General features: G+C 42.5%; 1 protein-coding gene across 1 annotated transcript in view; it reads left to right on the top strand.

Moving 5' to 3' along the window:
• Positions 1 to 21548, top strand: part of uba1 (ubiquitin-like modifier activating enzyme 1) — a 272418-nt gene that overhangs the window by 163653 nt on the left and 87217 nt on the right. Inside the window, exon 20 of the mRNA XM_048606255.1 lies at positions 8876 to 9067. Within this exon, the coding sequence (XP_048462212.1) occupies positions 8876 to 9067 (192 nt within the window). The remainder of the gene's footprint in view (positions 1 to 8875; positions 9068 to 21548) is intronic.

The raw sequence follows: 21548 nt of genomic DNA, 5'->3' as shown, positions 1-21548 counted from the left end.
GCCAGTTATTATAATTTTGTCTTCCTGAGGCAGGGTTAGCCTTAATTAAGACAGGTAATTATATTTCCCCCGTAATTTGGTTTGTTCGATTGTCTTCCCATTCCCCCTTTCATGGTTTAACGGCCCCCTCCAATACCCCCACCCAAACTGAGGCATGAGGACCCTCAGATTAAAGTCACCACCAGTTGTCTCTCTTTGATGAGAGAGCAACCTGTGGTCCTCTGGGACAATGGCCACTTTTCCTATCCTGAGGATTCCCTGTCAGCCCAGCAGATGACACTATTGGGAACAGAGAGCTGATAGCCCTTTGATTACTATCAGAAGAGAAACCCCTCTCAGATTGGGCCAGAAGCCACACGGGCCCCGCCCTTGTATAAAATTCCACGGGCAGCGTACCATTCTGGGAAAGAAAACACAGGGGAGGAACGTGAGGTTGGAATTGCATTGGCAAGAGGTGATGGGATTGAAAAATCTCTTAAATTGTCAATGCGAACTCTGATTCACAGGCAGCAACTGGTTCGTGGTGAGGGATATACTTTTGAACCTGGTATTAATGTTGAACTCCCCCAAACCCCACTCCAGCTTCCTTCTCAGCCACACTGTCCAATATCTGTCCAATTCTGGCAAGTAAAGGAATAAAAAGCAATAAAAGAAATCAGACTCTGGGGGCCCCTGGTTCCCATCAGGCAAACAATATTAACGAGATCTGATGGGAACAGGAAATGTGCAGACATACAGCAACTGTGAATCCTGGGAAAGGTTACTTTCCCTTGTCTACCAACTGGCCCCTTAACCACAGCTGTGTTGAATCAGTCAGTGCTTACAGTAACAGGATAAAGTTCAAGCAGAGAGCCAGACTTTTTCAGCTATTAACATTTCCTTGCAGACAAACTAATTCATCAAATTAAATATCTGTTTCTTTGGACTCCAGAGTTGAATGAACCTTGTGATTCCAATTGCACCTATATGTGGAGGAACTGAAGCTTTCTGATGACTGCAACAAAGAGCCACCTTCATAGCTGCTGTCATTGTAGAATGTGGCATTGTGGTAATGTCACTAGACTTGTAATCTAGTGGTTCCAGCCTAATGGTCTGGGTGACATGGGTTCAAATCCCACCACAGACAGCTGATAGGAGTGTGAATATAATGAACAAAAATCTGGAATTTTACATTAATGCCCAGGTATCATTGGAGAGGGAGCATTTTATGTCCATCAGTATTCTCCGTGCTTTTGGAGAGAGAGGTGGCCACTACAGGGGGTAGAGCGCCTTATCTCCTCTGCTAACTCCATTTTGATTTTGATTTTAATTTTGCCCTCGCCCTCTCCTTACCTCACCCTCAGCTTTAGTGTTGTTGCATTGCCTTCAACGGGCTCTGCATGTAAATTGAACAATTGGAAACGTGAGTGATTTAATGATGGTGGTAATAGATGAAAATTGCCACAGGATGTGGAAATTCCATTTGATTGTGCATGATAGCACTTATGCATTTAGAAAACAAATAAAACTCTGGAATTAAATGTCTTGTGGTCCAGTGGTGGTGTCCCCATCTCTGCTCTTGAAGGTTCAGGTTCAAATCCCTCTCCGGGATGTGATGGCTATAGAGATGTGTCATAATGTGTCCAAACAGGTTAATTTCAAAAAAATCTTTAAATGGCTCTTATGGTGTAGTGGTAGTATACCTACTTCTGAGCCAGAAGGACAAAGTTCAAGTCTCACCTGTTGCAAGTATGTGTGTAAAGAGGTTGATTAGAAAGTATCTAAAACATCTAGAAATGAAACAGCCATCAATCAGTTTTAAAATTTTAATTTTCCAATCAGTCCATGGCCTTATACCACTAAATCTCAGAGGTTTCCTTTAACCCATCCAAGTTTTCTGCACGTCTATTATTTTGGCCTCTAGAGGTGCCAAGTCCTATGCAGGAAATTCCTGAAGCAAAGTCCGGAAAATTCCAGGCTCTGTAAACCCAGCCCGGGAGAAGGACCCATGGGTGTTCTGATTTTGGTTTTGAAGGTATACAGCGTGAGGTTATTAGAGCCTGCTATCCTCAGAAACAGCGCACAGCAAAAGCAACAGTTGTGAAGGTCAGCCTGCATGCACTGGCACTTTGGTGCACATATTTTAAAAACACAAAAAAGAGCCCATCCCTTCCACATACTCCCCACGCCCCATCCATGCCACCTCTTGATCCCAACATGAACCCTCATGCTCTCCATACTAATCTAAGTCCCCATCCATTGTCCTATGACCTATAATTATCCTATGATATCTTATTACTAACTCAAGCCAACCCATGTCCCCCATTCACCAACCTTTGCCTTTCCATCCTCCATTACAACTCATTAAGCATCCACCACAGGCTGACCACAGATGGAGTGAAATAAAATTCTTACATACCTATTGATGGAATCACTAATTAAAAACAAACACTCTCATTGATAAAACATTTAATTTCCTTCAACTACTTAGTCCCTTAAGAATCAAGTATCTGTATCCATAGTCCCACTTCATAAAACATAAAAGCACTTGGAGCTGTGAATCAAACTGTGAGCTCTCAGGCATCCCACTGTGATAATGATAGGTTGTGAAATCACTCATGCAGCACAAATTCTATAATGATAGCCTCAGTTATCATGTCAAAAGACAGTGAAAGCAAGCTCAATTTTCAATACTGCAGATAGGCTTTTTTCAAACATTTAAGGAGCAAAATATTTAATTGCCTTGAAAGCTTGACTTCTCCCTTAATAGCCTCCTCAACAGCTCCAATCAGCTTGACAATTCCATTACATTTATCCACTTTGTAGCATGTATTAGAGTTTACATTGTAACAATCCCAAAGGGTACATGACCCTTCCCACAGGACATTTTACCTCACCTAAATGTGTCCATGGACCTGTCCAAAAGGTTTTTTTTGCTTCCCTGCCTCTTCAAAGACCTCCAGCAGCTTTAAGCTTTCTTTTCAAAGCTCCTGCAGAAATGTCCTGGAGCTAAGATGACTGACCTCTAATAGTGGTTGACTCTGAACTGTCCTCTGGGCAATTAAGGATGGGCAATAAATGCTGCCTAACCAGTGATGCTCTCATCCTGTTAATGAATATATAAAAAAAAGACAACCACAATCATCTTCCTATCTGTCACATACGACTCCAACCAGTGGAGAGTTTGCCCCCAGTACCCATTGATTCCAGTTTTGCTCCTTGATGCCACACTCAGTTAAATGTGAGGGCTATCACTCTCACCTCACCTCTTTAGGTCTACCTACACCAGGTAGTCTGCAGTGGTGCAAGAAGGTAGATCACCACCAATTTCTCAAGGACAATTAGGGATGGGCAAGACACCCACATCCCATGGATGAAATATATAAAACTAAGAGGAAACGCTGTTTGGGGGAATCTTCCTGTCTGCAAATTTGTTGCCCGTGTTGCGAATTCTCACTCTTCAGAACATTCTTCAGAAAGTTTTACTTGACTATTAGGTTGCCCTGAAGCCCTGGAAGGTGCTAGGCAAATACAATTTATTTTGGTGCTGTGTGACTGTGAAGGTGAGCAGCAGTTGAGTTAATCGAGAAGGGATGGGGGAGGGGAAAGATGTACAAAGACAAACTTCACTTCTCTGACATCGCAGTTAGAGAAACCAAAATGGTCGATTCCCACCAGCTTCAGCACAAGCCCAGTGGTTCAGTCAGATGGCATTACCCAGAAACCCGTAGTGCTGGAGTCTAACTGGGTTGTGTCAGTTTCAGCAGCCCTATCTACGATTACAAATCTGGATGACATGGGGCTATTAATCCTGGGAATTGTTATCACACCCAACATTCATTATGTCACAAATCCTGCCAAAAATCTAAACAGTAGTATAGTGTGGAAATGTGCAGTCTCCTTGGCAAATACTTGCTTTGAAAGTATTAAAATTAATTATTTTTCACTATCTTTTAAAATTACTGCTTGATCTCCCATAAGGTTGCTCATTAAGAAACACAATTAGACCATCTTCTGCTTTTTCACCTCCGCTTGCCTCTTACCTTCTAATTAGTTTGCTAGGTTCAGGATGATAGTGCAGTATGACGTGCCACAATCCAAAGAGGGAAAAACCAGTTGGCAGGGAGCGGACTTCAATGAGAGCTGAGTAGGATTGACTGGAATGAAGGAGAAACAGTAACTGAACAATGGGCTATCTTCAAAGAGGAGATGGCTAGGGTATGTTTCATCAAATGGGATAGGTGGAACAAACAAATCCAGAACTCTCTGGATGACAAAAGGGAGACAGAAATTAAGACAGAGAAGGAAAAGTGGAGTTATGACAAGTGTCTGGTCAAAAATTAAATTGAAAACCAAGACGAATATCAATGGTTTAGAGGGAAGATGAGAAAGCAAATAAAAGAAGCAAACAGCAATTATGAAAAAAGACCAGCAGCCAATATAAAGAGGTATCTTAAATTCTTCCATGACCAGATAAACAGTAAAAGGGTGGTATAAGGAGGGGTAGGGCTGATTAAGGGCTAAAAAGGGGATTTACGCATGGAGACAGGGGGCATGGCTGAGGCGCTAAATTAATAATTTGCATCTCTCTTTACCAAAGAGAGAGAGGCTACCCATGCCATGGTGACAGAGGAGGGAACTTAGTCATGAGAAGTGTTCAAAATTGATAGGACTGAAGTGTTGGTATTTAAAGTTGACAAAACACCAGAACCAAATGAAATGCTTCAAAGCATTTTGAAGGAATTGAGAGTAGTAATTGCAGGGGCTCTGGCCACAATGTTTCAGTCTTCCCTAGACTTGCAGAGATTGTCAAATTGCAAATATTACAGCCTTGAGGTTTTAGAGTAGATTTGTAGCTCAGGTTGTGGATGTTGTGGTTGGTTGGCTCGCCGAGCTGGTTCGTTGTTCCGCAGATGTTGTTACCCAGCAGGGTAATGAAACGCTTGCGGAAAAACAAATCAGTAAGCCAACCAACCACTACATTGTAGCCTTGTTTAAGGAAGGTTGCAAGGATAATCCCAACATTTACAGAGTAGTCAGTTTAACAGCAATGGGGAAGCTTCTAGGGACAGTTATTCGGATAGAATTAATAGTTGCATGGAAAAAGGTGGGTTCATTAGGAAAAGTCAGCATGGATTTCTAAAGAGAAATTCATATTTAACTAGCTTGCTGGAGGTTTTTGAAGATGTAACAGAAAGGCTTGTTGAGGGTAACACTGTTGATCTAGTGTACATGGACTTTCAGAAGGTGTTTGATCCAGTGCCACACAACAGACTTGTGAGGGAAGTTGTAGATTATTGAATAAAAAGGCTGCAGCAACATTGATACAAAATTTGCTGAGACATAGGAAACAGAGAGTAATGGCCAAACAAAACTCCTCAGGCTAGAGGAGGGTTTGTAGTGCAATATTAGCCCACTTCCTTTTCCTGAAACATATTAATGATCTATATCTTGGTGTGTAGAGAACAATGTCAAAGTTTGCAGAGGCCATAAAACTTGGATGAATTACAAACTGTTGGGAGGACCGTGTGGAACTCCAGAAGCATATAGACAAGTTAGTAGAGTGGGCAAATAAATGGCATTGAGTTTCAATGCAAAGAAATGTGCGTTGATGCACTTTGGTAGGAACAGCATCAAAAGATAATACAAGTTAAGGAGTACATTTCTAAAGGGGGCATAAGAGAAGAAGGAACTGGGTGTATCTATGCACAGATCATTGAAGGTGGCAGGATAAGTAAGTAAACCATACAGTAGCCTAGGCTTTATGAATAGGGACAGAGAGTGCGAGAGCAAGGAGACAATGTTTATCTTGTATTAGACACTTTTTAGACCTCAGCTAGAGTTTTATAGACAGTTCTGGGCACCTTAGTGTAGGAGGTATATGAACGCAGTGGAGAGAGTGCAGAAAGGGTTGACAAGAATGGTTCGAGAGTGAGGAACTTCAGTTCTGAGGATAAATCGAAAAAGTTGGGACTGTTGACCTTGGAGAGAAGAAGACAAAGAAGAGATCTGATTAAACACTGACATCTGGTTTTCAAAATCATGAGCGGATCAGTCAGAGTAGACAAGCAGTTGTTTCCACTTATGAAAGGAACACGCATATGGCAGCATAGATTTAAAATGATCTGCAGAAGAAGCAAGGATGAATTGACGAAAAACTCTTTCACACAGCGAGTAGTTAGGGTTTGGAATGCACTGACTGGAAGTGGTGGAAACATGTTCAATTGAAAGATTCAAGAGGGCATTGAATGTTTATTTGGGTAAAAATAATGTTTAAGGATATGGGGGAAAAGCAGGAAGTTAGCCATAGGTAATGATGAGCATTTAACGAGCTGGTTAGGCATGATGGGCCAAATAGCCTCCTGCAATGTAACACTTCTGTAATTCTGCAATTTCCATCTCCATCTCTTTCTTTTCCTTTCTCTCCTTCTATGACATGACTTCTCTTTTCTGTGAGTTTCTTTTGGATTTGGGTCTTGGTTTTTGTGAAACCAAGATCCCAAATCAGCTGCCCATTTTCTAAGGTTCTCATTTCTTATTGATTGCTGCCTCACTGGAACACATTCTGCACCATCACAGAAAGGTAAGATCTACTCCTGTCTTCTCCAGATCTCCTGCTCATTGTGTACATCGTGTTGCAGGAGGTCAGGTGCACTAGAGAGGTCACCGTGAAGAGCTTTTCAAAGTACTTGTTTGCAATTTTCACATTATATTAACTGGCATATTGCGGCCAACATCATTGCTTCTGTATTCAAAGTCTTTCCATTATGGGATCTATCACAGGATCATGACCCAGAGGGAAACACTAATACTTCTTGGAAATGAATGTCCTATTCATACTGGAGCTCATTTTCAAGTGTACAATGCGAGTTGGATAAATATGTTCCATCCACAAGTTTTACTGTTTTCTCTTTTCTGGGTAACGTAGCTTCCTATTTACATAGTCAAGTGCTAACCTTTTATTCTGTGTGGTTTTTTTTCTCTACCCAGCACCCACAACCTCGCCCCTCCACATCCCCATTCTCCCCTTAAGTCGTTTCTCAAAGCTCACTCCAAAGACTTGGCTACCAAATCAAAACAGACGCTCCTGCAGCGCCAAGAGAGCACAACGCTGTCAGTGGCACTGTCTTTCCAACAAGACGTTAAACCGAGCGCCCTCCCCATCCCCCAGAGCGGCCCCCTCGGGTGGATGTTAAAGATCCGTTGGGCCTTGAAGAAGAACAGAATTCTCCCAGGGAGAGAAACGGGACGATAGAAAGAGAGGAAGGCATACTTGGAGGTGGAAATGATTAGGCAAGAGACAAGCAGAGACAGTTATAGAAGCTGCACCTATTTGTTTTTCTTAATGAGCATCCTCAAGGGAAACGAAATGATAATTTACAAAGGTTGTCATTTTAAAAGAAGTTCTCACAATTATTAAAAAGTGAAGATTACCTCGTTGAGCTTAGCTCCTGCACTTTTAAGAATTATTTTGCGTTCAGTGCTTTGGAATGTCCTGTGGTCATGAAAGTCACTATATGAGTGCAGTATGTGCAGCTGGTATATGCCTGTTTGGCTTTCACCAGCACTTTTACTCTCTGCGCATTTCTCTTTCTTTCCATTTTGTTCACGCTCACTCAGTTCCTTATGTCCCACGGAGGCAGACTCTGTGCATCAGCTCTGGTAGTTGCAGAAAACTGTCTGGTTGGGCAAGGCAGAAAGGAGATTCAGGGCCCAGCCTACGAAGAATTGGTTAACCCTGACCATGGGCAGACGGGGGAGTGTGGTGAGGGTGCACAGGTAGGAGAAGGGCTAACTGGAATAGTCCAAGGGACCATTTGTGTACTTGAGTTGCTGATAAAAAGAGTGACGTTTGTTGCTACAAATAAAGGTGAAATGGTGAAATCTATGCCCAATTCCAAGCAATTCCAATGTGTGCAATATGTTCATGCTGCAATTAAAATAGGGAGACTTGCATTTATATAGCACCATATGTAGGCACCAAAGCACTTCACTGTCAATGATGTACTAGAACAAAGAACAAAGAAAATTACAGCACAGGAACAGGCCCTTCAGCCCACCAAGCCTGCGCCGATCCAGATCCTCTATCTAAACCTGTCGCCTATTTTCCAAGGATCTGTATCCCTCTGCTCCCTGCCCATTCATGTATCTGTCTAGATAAATCTTAAATGACGCTATCATGCCTGCCTCTACCACCTCCGATGGCAAATGCGTTCCAGGCACCCACCACCCTCTGCGTAAAGAACTTTCCGCGCATATCTCCCTTAAACTTTTCCCCTCTCACCTTGAAATCGTGATCCCTAGTAATTGAGTCCCCCACTCTGGGAAAAAGCTTCTTGCTATCCACCCTGTCTATACCTCTCATGATTTTGTAGACCTCAATCAGGTCCCCCCCTCAACCTCCGTCTTTCTAATGTAAATAATCCTAATCTACTCAACCTCTCTTCATAGCTACTGTATATAGCTGTGCATTTGTTTTTATAATGTTGGAAACATTGGAGCCAATTGTGCACAGCAATCTGACACAAGCAGCAGCGCGATTCTGAGTTGAGGAATAAATACTGTACATGACACTAGAGAGAAGTCCCCCATTCCTCTTCAAAATAGAGGCCCATGGGATCTTTTTGCGATCTCCTAGAGGGCCCTGATTTCATGTCTCACAATCAAAAGATAGCACTGCCAACAGGCCAGCACTCCCTCAGTGCTACACTGGAGGGCCAGCTTTGATGTGGTACCTGTGTCAGATCGAGGGTGGAGACTTGAACATATAACCTTCTGTCTCTAAGATAAGAGTCCTGCCACTGAGCCACAGCTGGCAGATAAACGGTAGCCAGTGTATAAGTTTACCATGGCAGGGAAATCATTTTAACCTCCGTTTTATTACTTTATGTTTCAGAGCAAACTGATTGCCGGAAGGATTATCCCAGCCATTGCCACCACGACAGCTGCAATTGTTGGTCTCGTGTGTTTGGAGCTGTACAAGATTGTGCAGGGTAACAGGCCAATAATGGCCCACAGGAATGGCTTCATCAACTTGGCCCTGCCTTTTTATGCTTTCTCTGTGCCTCTGCCAGCTGACAAACAGAAGGTAAGTGGGTCTACCTCGGCCCTTGTTTAAACAAGACCTGAGGTGTAACAAACCCCTCACCATCTGCCACAGGTCTTGACTGCTCAACCCCACAAAACGACCTTCAGCACTTCGAGCACTGAGGAGAGAATTTGGTCCTCCATTTAATCTTGTTAAACCTAATCGCTCTGACATAATTTTCACTGACCAGCTGAGGGACTCCCTTTGCAATGAGCTGCTCTGATTTACCTTTGTTCTGTCTTACCACACACATTGTTATCGTGTGGCAGAATATATGAGTACGTGCCAGAAAGGTATCATCAGACACTGCTAATTCCACCCCATTAGTAGACTCTGTTTCTAGGCAACCATGCAGCTTGAGTGACTGGAGACAGCCATTTACACAACCAATCCTGACTCATAAATAGCCAGAAATCCCAGAATAGGAGACAGAAGGATTTGAACCTGTGGGAGTCTGGAGTATTTTTAGCGAAAGATTGATCTTTGTTGTTCCAGGCATTCTTGTTTTGCTTGTCACATGTAAAATTGCCCTCATAATTTAGCATGAATTTGCAGAGTCTATTAATTCTAAGAGATATTACTTTTAGGGAAAGAATTTACCTTTAGCTTTTGTCCTAATTGGACATTGAAAGTTATCGAGGTTGTGTTATAACCATGTTGAACTGTGGTTGAAGAAAGACATAAAAATCAAAAGAAATTTTAAAAAAGTCATATTGTACTCGAAACAGTAACTTAGTTTATCTCTCCACAGATGCTGCCAGACCTGCTGGAATCTCCAGCATTTTCTGTTTCTATTTCAAATCTCCAGCATCTGTTGTATTTCGTTTTAATACGATTGAAAAAGAAAGACCTTGTTTAAATTACAATTAAACTGACCCATTTGACTGCAATAGTCCTGACAATTTGGTGATCAGATTTGATAAGGATCACTGTACATTCAACTTCGATTTCTTTAGTGTGACAATTCCCACAGATGTCAGGGAAACACCTTTCTAGAATCTTAATAAAGGCCGCTTCATGAACTGAATACAATGCATTCCACCAATATTAGAAAAATATTGCTGGCGAGTAGAAGTGTTTGAATATGTTACTCACTGGAGAACAAATTCCTATTGAGATCAAATATTAAGGATTTGAGTAATCCTTGCGTAATTCAGAGTTGCTCTTGCTCAAGCAAAGCTTTCTAATTGTAGGAGGTTTACATGTAACTGGTTCACAGTAATAAGGGAGGCAAAGGCCTAGTGATATCATCGCTGGACTGTTAAGCCAGAGATGGTACAGGTAATGTGTGTCTGAAGAACCAGGTTCAAATCCCGCCATGGCAGATGGTGGAATTTGAATTCAATAAAAAGTCTGGAATTAAGAATCTAATGATGACCATTGTTGATTGTCAGGGGAAAAGCCATCTGGTTCACTGATACCCTTTAGGGTAGGAAACTGCCATCCTTACCTGGTCTGGCCTACATGTGACTCCAGACCCACGCCATGTGGTTGACTCTTAACTGGGCAATTAAGTGTTGGCCTAGCCCACGACGTGCTCGTCCTGTGAATGAATAAATGAAAAGGTACAAGAGTGGTTGAAATAGGTGAAGGTTGAAAGAAATAATGAAACTCCATTGCCTCCAAAACTATTGTCTATGCAGAGTACCTTGTCAAGAGCATAAGCAAAAGCAAGCCAATCAACCCATCAAGTCTGGTCCACTGTGCAATCATGGCTGATCTGATAATCCTTAACTCCACTTTCCTACCATTTCCCCTAATTGATTAAAAATCTACCTGAGCCTTGCATATACTTACCAAACCAGCGTCAACAGCCCTCTGCAGTAAAGAATTCCATTGATTCACCATTCTCTGAAAGAAAAAGAGTTCCTGTCTTATGTTAGAAATAAAGAGGACAGAGTCTGAAGAACAATTAAATGACAAAACTCAACTTGCACTGGATCACAAGGCTGCTAAGAAACATGTCTCTGGATTAGATTTGTTTTTAAATTCTAAATTTTAATGAATTTTTAATAATAGAAGAGCATGTCAATATTTTCCGTAGAAAGTTCTACTGCTTTTCTGATGCAACATTAGAAGAAAATCAGTGAAAATGTAGAAAGGATATGATGGCCTGGTTTCACCAGCATGCCTAACCCAATTTACTCTGAGATATCAGGACGTCATCCAATGACATTGCCACACGTGTTTCTGCTCCTATGTTTAATTAACTGTCTGATGAGCAACACTTCCACCTTTAGGATGAATCAGTGGAGACCTTTACTGTAACGTCTTAACCTACAAGGCTCCATCACTCAAAGGTCATATTTTATGGACCTTTTGGGGTCCTATTGTTTAAATCGTTCAGGGGAATTGAGCAACACTAGCTAGGGTCATCATTTGTTGCCTTTCCCTATTGTCCTGGGAATGAGTCAAGTCTTCACTAATCCACTGTTTTAAAGAAAACAGTTAAGTAAGGCTTACAGTGTGGTGTAGAAAGTGCACACCGTGTATGTAGGTCATACTGCACATGCATAGTCCAGTTTGTTTGTCATTTGCGAAAGTCATCATTTGAGATTTTCTGGGAACTCACCCCCTGCGATTGCCAGCATTTTAGTAGAAATGTGAACATGGGTATATATTGAAGTCATCCAATAGTGTGTTGCTGAGGGATATTTTCCGACCACAGTCTTGGTAAATTTGATACCCATCTGCCAAGTGTCATGTGATCCAGGTAATTTGTGATCTGTCTGTTGTGTAGGAAGAGGTGGGAGAGCACTGTGACCTGAGCACAGATGTGCCTTTTCCTGATAATATCACATTAGGACTTCTGTTCGGGATCATTTAAAAGTAAATCTGTTGTGGTGACCCATCAATGCCAGCTGGACGTCCAGATGGTGCCAATGTGTTCTGTTCCATCAGAAAGGCTGTATCTTATAGGTTACAAACATGCTTCTTCAAAAAAAATTAATATGAATTACAGGAATACTACTCAGTTTCATAGAATGAATGCCACAATGGCTCAGTGGTTTAAATGTATCATCGTGTGTATTGTGTTCAATCCATGGTCCATGCTGCTGTTGCAAAATGGCTTTAGATTAAGCGTGAGGAACGAGAAGGATTTACGTTTATGTAACAACCTTTCACAACCTCAGGACATGTCAATTAAGCATTTTACAACAACTACCTTTGAAGTATGATCATTTCTATAATGTAAGAAATAAGGCAGCCATCATAAGGAAGTGTGGCGCTCTCAATACTACCACAAGTGTCTTGGCCTTGGCTTTATTCTCACATCCAGAGGCCTCAGCATCAGAAAATTAGTTGGTTTTAAAACCCCATTTCAAATGTATAATAGTTTTACTCCCATGTTTGTGTCTATCGGCATTATGTAAGGATGAACAGACAACAGCTGAGCAGAGTGTCCTGACAGCTCAGTACTGGCATTGTCCCTTCACCATCTGATATTACTCAGGTTTCTCATAGGAGCAGACTGACCTGATTTAGCTCTGGGATGACTCCAGCTGGCTCCTGCCCTTTGAACTCTGGGGTCCAACACAGTTCACTGGAAGCCGGCAGCAGCAGAGAAACTGGATGGAAGAAAATTCATCTGTGTCCAATTCTAGGAGTATAGGTTTACTTTGTCACAAAGTAGTGTGCATCTCTGCGAGAATCTTGAAAAATTCCAGAAACGATTTACAGGGATGTTGCCGAGGTTGGACGGTTTGAGCTATAGGGAGAAGCTGAATAAGCTGGGGCTATTTTCCCTGGCGTGTTGAAGGGTGACTTTATACAGGTTTATAAAATCATGAGGGGCATGGATAGGGTAAATAGGAAAGGTTTTTTCCCTGGGGTGGGGGAGTCCAAAACTAGAGAGCATAGGTTTAAGGGGAGACGGGAAAGATATAAAAGGGACCAAGGAGAAACATTTTCACGCAGAAGTTGGTGTGTGTGTGGAATGAGCTGCCAGAGGAAGTGCTGGAGACTGGTACAATTATAACATTTAAAAGACATCTGGATAGGTACATGAATAGGAAGGGTTTAGAGGGATATGTGCCAAATGCTGGCAAAGGCTCGGACTTTTTTCACGGCAGCACACGTGGTTGAGAGGCAACCTTCTATAAGTTTATAAAATAATGAGGGGTTTAGGTAGAGTTAATGGTTGTTGTCTTTGCCCTAGGATGGGGTACATTTTTAAGGTGAGAGGAGAGAGATTTAAAAAAGACATGAGAGGCAATTTTTTACACAGAAGGTGGATCGCATGTGGACTAAACTTCCTGAGAAGATGGTGAATGTGGGTACAATTACAATGTTTAAAAGGCATTTGGATAAGTAATTAAATAGGAAAGATTTGGAGGGATATGGACCATGGGCAGGCAGGTGAGATGAGTTTAGTTTGGGATTATGTTTCGCATGGACTGGTTGGACCAAAGGGTCTATTTCTGTGCTGAATGACTCTGTGACTCTAAATGGAACTAGATTAATTTTTAGGATATTTTGTCCACATGGACAAGTTGGACCAAAGGGTCTGTTTCTGTGCTGTAAATCTCTACGACTCTATGACTCTATGAAATCAAATTTCAGTCTCAACTCTAGCCAACATTATTCAGAATGCTCAGCCTGTTCCTGGGGCAAATGGAACTAATTAGTGCAGTTTATGGAAGAAAGAGGCAAAAAGATGTACTAAAAGTGCTGTACGCATCTGCTACGTACAAAAGTACCAGGGCCAGTTGGCCTTCTCTTGTGGCTCAGTTTGTCATACTCTTGCTGCGAAGTCACAGGATTCCAGGTTCAAGTTCAACTCAAGATCTCAAGAATAAAAGCTGTGGTTGACGGTGCAGTACTTTGGGAGTGCTGGGCTGTCAAAGATGCTATCTTCCAGATAAGATGTTAACTCTGAAAAATGTCATACTGGAGTCAACGTGTTAATTCTGTTTCTCTTTCCACGGATGCTGCCAAAGCTGCTGAGTTTCACCAGCCTTCTCTGAGCTTGTTTCAGATTTCCAGCAGTATTTTGCTTTTATTCAAGACATTAAATCGATTGGCCTCATCTGCCTGATCAGGTGGATATAAACATTCAATGGTATTATTTTGAAGGGGAGTTGGTGTGAAAATTCACTGGACTAGTAATCCAAAAACCCAGATTAGTGATTCGGAGATGTGGTTTGGACCCACTATGGCAGACTGTGAAACTTGAATTCGATGAAAAAGAAATCTGGATCAAACAACGAGCATAATAGTGTCTGTGTGACCACTGTCAGCTGTTGTTAAAAACACATCAATAATGCCCTTTAGGGAAAGAAATCTGCCATCCTTACCTGATCCGGCCTACATGTGACACCTGACTCACAGCAATGTGGTTGCCTCTTAACTGTCCTCTGGGTAATTAGGGATGGGCAATCCCAAACTAGTGGCACCCACATCCAATGAACAAATTTATAAAAGAAACGTTGCCTTAAAAAAAAGAAGCAGAAGAGCTGTTCCTGGCCCCCTGGCCAATATTTATCCCTCACTGAACATCATAACAACAGATTATCACATTATCATGTTGCTGTTTGTAGGAGCTCACTGTGTGCAGAACTAGCTGTCATGTTTCCTACATTACAACACATGGCTACAATTCAAAGGTGTAGCCATTGATGGTAAAACACTGTGGAAATATCTGATAAATCACACAAAGCACAACCTACACACGAGTCTTTTCTTTTTTATCCTTTCTTCAGGCAGTGACTGATGGTTGAGTATTGCACACAGTAAGCATTCTTCATAAGTGAGCCTGATACTTGCATGGGATGTGGCCGTCGTTGGCTAGGCCAGTATTTGTTACCCCATCCCTAATCGCCCCTCAGAAGGTGGTGGTGAGCTGCGTTCTTGAACTGCTGCGTCTGCTTGATGTTGGTACACCCGCAAAGCTGTTAGGAAGGAAAGTGCTGAACATTGACCCAGTGCCAGTGACGGAATGACAGTTATACTTCCAAGTCAGCATTGTGTATGAATTAGAGTATCCACAGAAAGAGACCCTGTTCTCAGATAACAAGAAGGCCTATTGCATGATAACTATGTGCTGGGGCCTTATGGAACTGGTGCAGATGCATCTGCTCCCTCTGAAAGCCAGTGTGGAGTGTCTGCTGTTCTCCATCTACAGAAGTTCTGTGACTTAAGTACCAATGTAACATGAATAGTAACCCCTTCAGAGCCATCACCTTATGAACTGCCCGCAGATATGTACGTATGGAGATTTGGCAAAGCTGGGTTTGCCATGGTCATGTCCACCATCTGATTCCAGGTGATCTGTCTGGTTTTATTGCTTTTTGACTTTTCTGTAGTGGTTTAATGTAACTCGGGGGCTTGCCAGGCCATTTCAGAAGGCACAAAAACAAAGTTGCTGGAAAAGGTCAGCAGGTCTGGCAGCATCTGTGGAGGAGAAAACAGAGTTCTGAGGAAGGGTCACCGGACCCGAAACGTTAACTCTGTTTTCTCCTCCACAGATGCTGCCAGACCTGCTGAGCTTTTCCAGCAACTTTGTTTTTGTTCCTGATTTACAGCATCCACAGTTCTTTTGGTTTTCGTTTCAGAAGGCAGTTAAAATTAAGCCACATTGCTGTAGGTCTGGAGTCACATGCAGGTAAAGTCAGCAAATATACTTCTCTAAAGGACATTATTGAACCAGCTGGGCTTTATCAATAATAGTTTCATTTTCTAATCAACCTTTTCAAGAGATGTTATGATGCACATCTGGAGCAGATGGAACATAACTACTGTGCCAGACTTTCCACCTTTTTTTTTCCCAATCAACCAATTCAAAGATGCTATTACACACATCTGAAGCAGGTGGGACTTGAACCTGGGCCTCTCAGTCTAGGGGTAGGGACACCACCACTGCACCACAAGAGGGTCCTCTTCCAGCATTTCCACAGTGACAATGATTATCCAGATCACCTGAAGGGAGTTCATAGAATCATAGAATCCCTACAGTGTGGAAACAGGCCCTTCAGCCCAACAAGTCCACACCGACCCTCAGAGCATCCCACCCAGACCCATCCCCCTTTAACCCCCTCCCCTAATCTAGGCATCCCTTGAACACTACGGGTAATTTAGCATGGCCAATCCACCTAACCCGCACATCTTTGGACTGTGGGAGGAAACCGGAGCACCCGGAAGAAACCCACACAGACACGGGGAGAAGGTGCAAACTCCACACAGACAGTTGCCCAAGGGTGGAATCGAACCTGGGTCCCTGGCGCTGTGAGGCAGCAGTGCTAACCACTGAGCCACTGTGCTGCCTCCTATCACAGTTAACCCCAATTCCACACCTGCCATTGCCTAACATCACGCCAATGGGGAGGACCTTAGCTTTCTCATCCTTTGCATTCCAAAGGTAGAAAAGCTAATTAAAATGTTAGGAACCCTGTCCTCATCCTAGAACCCAATTAAAGCCATTCAAACCAGTACATAAATTTCTGTTCAGACTCCTCCATAGCTTTGCCCCTCCCAATCTCAGTATCCTCCTCCAGCCCTCTGGGAATTATATATTCCTCCAATTCAGGATGTTTGCAGGGTCCTCACTTCCTTTGAACCACAGCTGCCAGTTGTGCTTTCAGCTGCTTAGGTCCCAGCTCTAAGATTTGTTTATCCTCTCCACTTCTCTGATTCCTTTTTTAAGACATTTATTCAAATTAGAATTAGAATTAGAATTAAGTTTAATGTCGTGTATACTCACATTCAGAAGCACTGTGAAAAGTTCACAATATTGCCCCTCATGGCACCATCATAGGTACAAGTCTTAGATACAAAATAAAGAAGAAATGTCACCTTACAGTGATTCATAGTATAATTTAGCAAAATAAGAAATAAAGTTAAAAGGATAAGTATTACAGTCAGATAAGAACATAAGAACTAGGAGCAGGAGTAGGCCATCCGGCCCCTCGAACCTGCCCCGCCATTTAATAAGATCATGGCTGATCTTTTTGAGACTCAGCTCCACTTACCTGCCCGCTCACCATAACCCTTAATTTCTTTACTGTTCAAAAATTTATCTAGCCTTGCCTTAAAAACATTCAGCGAGGTAGCTTCAACTGCTTCACTGGGCAGGGAATTCCACAGATTCACAACCCTTTGGGTGAAGAAGTTCCTCCTGACCTCAGTCCTACATCTGCTTTCCTTTATTTTGAGGCGATGCCCTCTAGTCCTAGTTTCACCTGCTAGCGGAAACAACCTCCCTGCCTCCACCTTATCTATTCCCTTCATAATCTTATATGTTTCTATAAGATTTCCCCTCATTCTTCTGAATTCCAATGAGTATAATCCCAGTCTACTCAGTCTCTCCTCATAATCCAACCCTCTCAACTCTGGAATCAACCAAGTGAATCTCCTCTGCACCCCCTCCAGTGCTAGTATATCTCGTCTCAAGTAAGGAGACCAAAACTGCACACAGTACTCCAGGTGTGGCCTCACCAGGACCCTATACAGCTGCAGCATAGCCTCCCTGTTTTTAAACTCCATCCCTCGAGTAATGGCAGACAAAATTCCATTTGCCTTTTTAATCACCTGCTGCACCTGCAATCCCACCTTCAGCGATTCATGCACAAGGACACCCAAGTCCCTCTGCACAGCAGCGTGCTGCAATTTTTTACCATTTAAAACATAGTCCATTTTGCTGTTATTCCTGCCAAAATGGATGACCTCACACTTATCAACATTGTACTCCATCTGCCAGACCTTTGCCCACTCACATAGACTATCTATATCCCTCTGCAGACTTTCAGTGTCTTCTGCACACTTTGCTCTACCACTCAGCTTAGTGTCATCTGCAAATTTTGACACACCACACTTAGTCCCCAACTCCAAATCATCTATGTAATTTGTAAAAATTGCGGTCCCAACACTGATCCTTGAGGCACACCACTAGCCACTGACCGCCAACCAGAAAAACACCCATTTACCCCTACTCTTTGCTTTCTACTGGTCAACCAATCCTCTATCCATGCCAATACATTACCTGTAACACCGTGCAACTTTACCTTATGTAGCAGCCTTTGGTGTGGCACCTTGTCAAATGCCTTCTGGAAATCCAGATACACCACATCCACAGGTTCCCCATTGTCCACCATGCAAATAATGTCTTCAAAGAATTCCACCAAATTAGTTAAACATGACCTACCCTTCATGAACCCATGCTGGGTGTTCCCAATGGGACAATTTATATCCAGGTGTCTTGCTATTTCTTCCTTAATGATAGATTCAAGTATTTTCCCCACTACCGAAGTTAAGCTAACTGCCCTATAGCTACCTGCTTTTTGTCTACTTCCTTTTTTAAACAGTAGCGTCACATTGGCTGTTTTCCAATCTGCGGGAACCACCCCAGAGTCCAGTGAATTTTGGTAAATAAGAAGTAAGAAGTAAGAAACAGGTTAAGATTACCTGTTTGATCAATTGACTGACCCTTTGTCTTTTTCATTGGTTTTGTGCCATTTTCTATCTCAATGCACTCCTATGAAGTGGTTTGGAAAGTTTTGCTCCATCGGGTGGGAAGGAGGACTATAAATGGAAGTTGTTGCTTTGGAGTGACCCACAGCACTGGGGGCAAAGCTGGGCACCGCCAGCCTCATGCTCATATTGCTCAGGGTGCCACAGCATGAGAGGTAACACTCATTACCGAAGTGTATTGTTGACAGTCTGTTTTCTTTCAGAATGTCTCCATTGTAAGACATGCAGGATCTGAAAGTGCCACTGTTGTGAGTGGTTGAGGGAGTGTGGAGTGGGTCCCTTGAGTTGCATGGAGGCAGAAACTCTCAAGATCCCAGTCTCAGCCTTCCCCAGATGCGCTGTCAATTCAAATTAAATCAGCGTCCCATTGCATTTTTTGCAGCGCATGTAATGCAAAGTGACCCACCTGAAGCTTGGTCCTCTTGTTTCCAAGGCAACACCAGCTGTTATTATGCTCAGAAGGTGTGGTTCAGTTACATGAGTCTCATTTCTGCTTTGTTCGCTGGAGAGAATATTACACCTTCTTCACGTTCCCACCGCCCCCCACCCCAGCATTTATTTTTCAACTAACTATGATTCTAGCTGTGTACATTTGTATCTCCCCATGGTACTTCTCAGCTGCCTGGAGTCAGTTGTATCATTGGTAGAGGATGATTAAAATGACAGCCTCTGTGAGACTATAACATGGAACTGACGGACTGGGACAGATGGTCACGTAGCGCAGAAGTAAACAGTGCTAATGTTGAACTGCACACTACTAATGAGGCTCTCTCCTGTTCTGCAGTCACCCCTGGACTCCAAGCTATAAATTCCAAAGCATCAAGCAGATTCCCAATCATCACACATTCTATAAAATTCCAACAGATTAGACTGTTCTCTGTTTGTTTTATCATTCTTTCCCTGGCTCTCAAATGTCAGAATCCCTTAATTTTCTAATATTCTGGACGCTATATAAGAACAAAGGAATCAAAGAACCAGGAGAGGGGTAGACAATTTAGCTCCTTGAGCCTACTCTACCATTTAATACAATCATATCTGATGTTATCTGAGCCTAAAATCCACCTCCCAACCGTCCTCCATAGCACTTCAATGGATTATTAATTAAATATCTGTCTAAATCCTCTTTAAACAATACAAGCCACATATTATCCATTAACCGCGACCTAATTTACCTGCACCTCTCTCCAACTCTTGATAGCTTTGTTATAGGGATTTGGTAGCACAATAGTTATGATATTGGAGTAAAAATCTGAAATTAAAAAGACTACTAATCCAAAGGCCTGGACCAATGATCCACAAACACAAGTTTAAATCTGGAACAAAAACAGAAGCAGCTGGAAAAGTTCAGGGGGTTCAGCACAGTTTTGAGGAAGGGTCAGCAGATCCGAAACGTTAACACTGATTTTTTCTTCACAGATGCCTCCAGGCTTGCTGAGCTTTTCCAGCGACTTCTGTTTTCGTTCCTGATTTACAGCGTCCACGGTTCTTTCGGTTGTTACAAGCTTAAATCTCTCCAACACAACTGGAGAATTTCAGCTGAATTCAATAAATCTGAAATAAAAAGCTTGTCGCAGTAATGGTGACCATGAAGACTGTCATAAAAACCCACCTGATTCACTCACGCTATTTAAAGAGGAAAATCTACCATTCTTTTCTGGCTTACGTATAGCTCCAGAGTCATGGCAAAGTGGCTGACTATTTACAGCCCTACGCAGTGGCCAAGGCAACTATTGTTACTCTGAGCATACTTAGGGACAAGTAATAAATGTTGGCCTTGGCAGTGATGTCCTTACTGCAGGAATGAATAAAAAAAAATATCCTTGGTAGTGTCCTACATTCTCCCTTCACAAAAGAGAGATTCCCATTCTCTGGAATTCTAATGGAATGAAACCTCAACTAATCACTCCCATATGTGAAATAGCATTGGATCAATATATTCTACTTTGTCATCTTGATTGTGTCTGTTCCCTAGTTCTCATAGTTTATTGATATTCGGTGAATTACCACATGGGGTCAACGACTATGCGCGTGCTGTTGGCACCCGGCTCACTATCCAGGGCCAGCGCCATCCTCGACTGCATGTTCATCCTTGTATTTTTGAAAGCTTCCCCAATGTCAAGACAGGAATTTGTCAGAACGTTCTCCAGTTTGCAACTGGCAAAACCAAAACCAACACCTAAAAGCATCCCATTCGATTTCCTTCAACAACCCAGAGATCTTATCCCATTCAATTCATTCCTCCTACCTCATTTTTCACCAAGTCTAAGTGATATGTAAAATTGATGCCCTGGTTAATCCTTACCAGAGATTCAAATCCTGTAGCCTTTCTGTCCTCAAGACTGTCCTCTTGCACCACCATACAACTGCCTGCCTTTTGCCCTTACTAAGCATCCTGTCCCTGCAGGATTCCACACTTTAGCTCAGATTCTGCAAAGCTGCCCTTGTGTGGTGTCCCATGCTGAATAAACATTCAGCTCAATGTTATCCACATCCTGCAGTTTTGCTCATCTCTCATTCTTTTCCTTCATGACTGTTACTTGGTTCCACGAACAGCAACGATGATTTTTTAAAATTCAGTCATAGAATGTAGGCATAGATGGATGAGTCAACATTTATTGCCCATCCCTAGTTTTCCTTGTAATGGTACTGGTGAGCTACCTTTTTGAATTGCTGCACTCCATTTGGTTTCAATAACGTTGTTGAGGAGGGAGTTCCACAGTTTTGACTCAGGAATATAGATTCAATGAGAAGCAATATATTTCCAAGTCAGGATGGTGAGTGGGTTAGAGGGGCCCTTGCAGATCCCATGTATCTGCCGCCCTTGTTCTTCCAGATGATAGAGACCATGGGTTTGTAAGACGTTGTCTAAGGAGCCTTAGTGAAATTTTGCAGCACACCTTGCAGATGGTGCTACTGAGTATTGGTGGTGGAGGGACTGGATGTTTGTGGATGTAGTGCTAATCAAATGGGCTGCTTTGTCCTGGATGGTGTCAAATATCTTGAGTGTTGTTGGAGC

The sequence above is a fragment of the Rhincodon typus genome, chromosome 16, assembly GCF_021869965.1.
Source record: "Rhincodon typus isolate 14 chromosome 16, sRhiTyp1.1, whole genome shotgun sequence".
Classification (NCBI taxonomy): Eukaryota; Metazoa; Chordata; class Chondrichthyes; order Orectolobiformes; family Rhincodontidae; genus Rhincodon; species Rhincodon typus.
The sequence above is the reverse complement of the archived record's forward strand: the minus strand, read 5'-3'. Positions and strand labels throughout refer to the sequence as shown.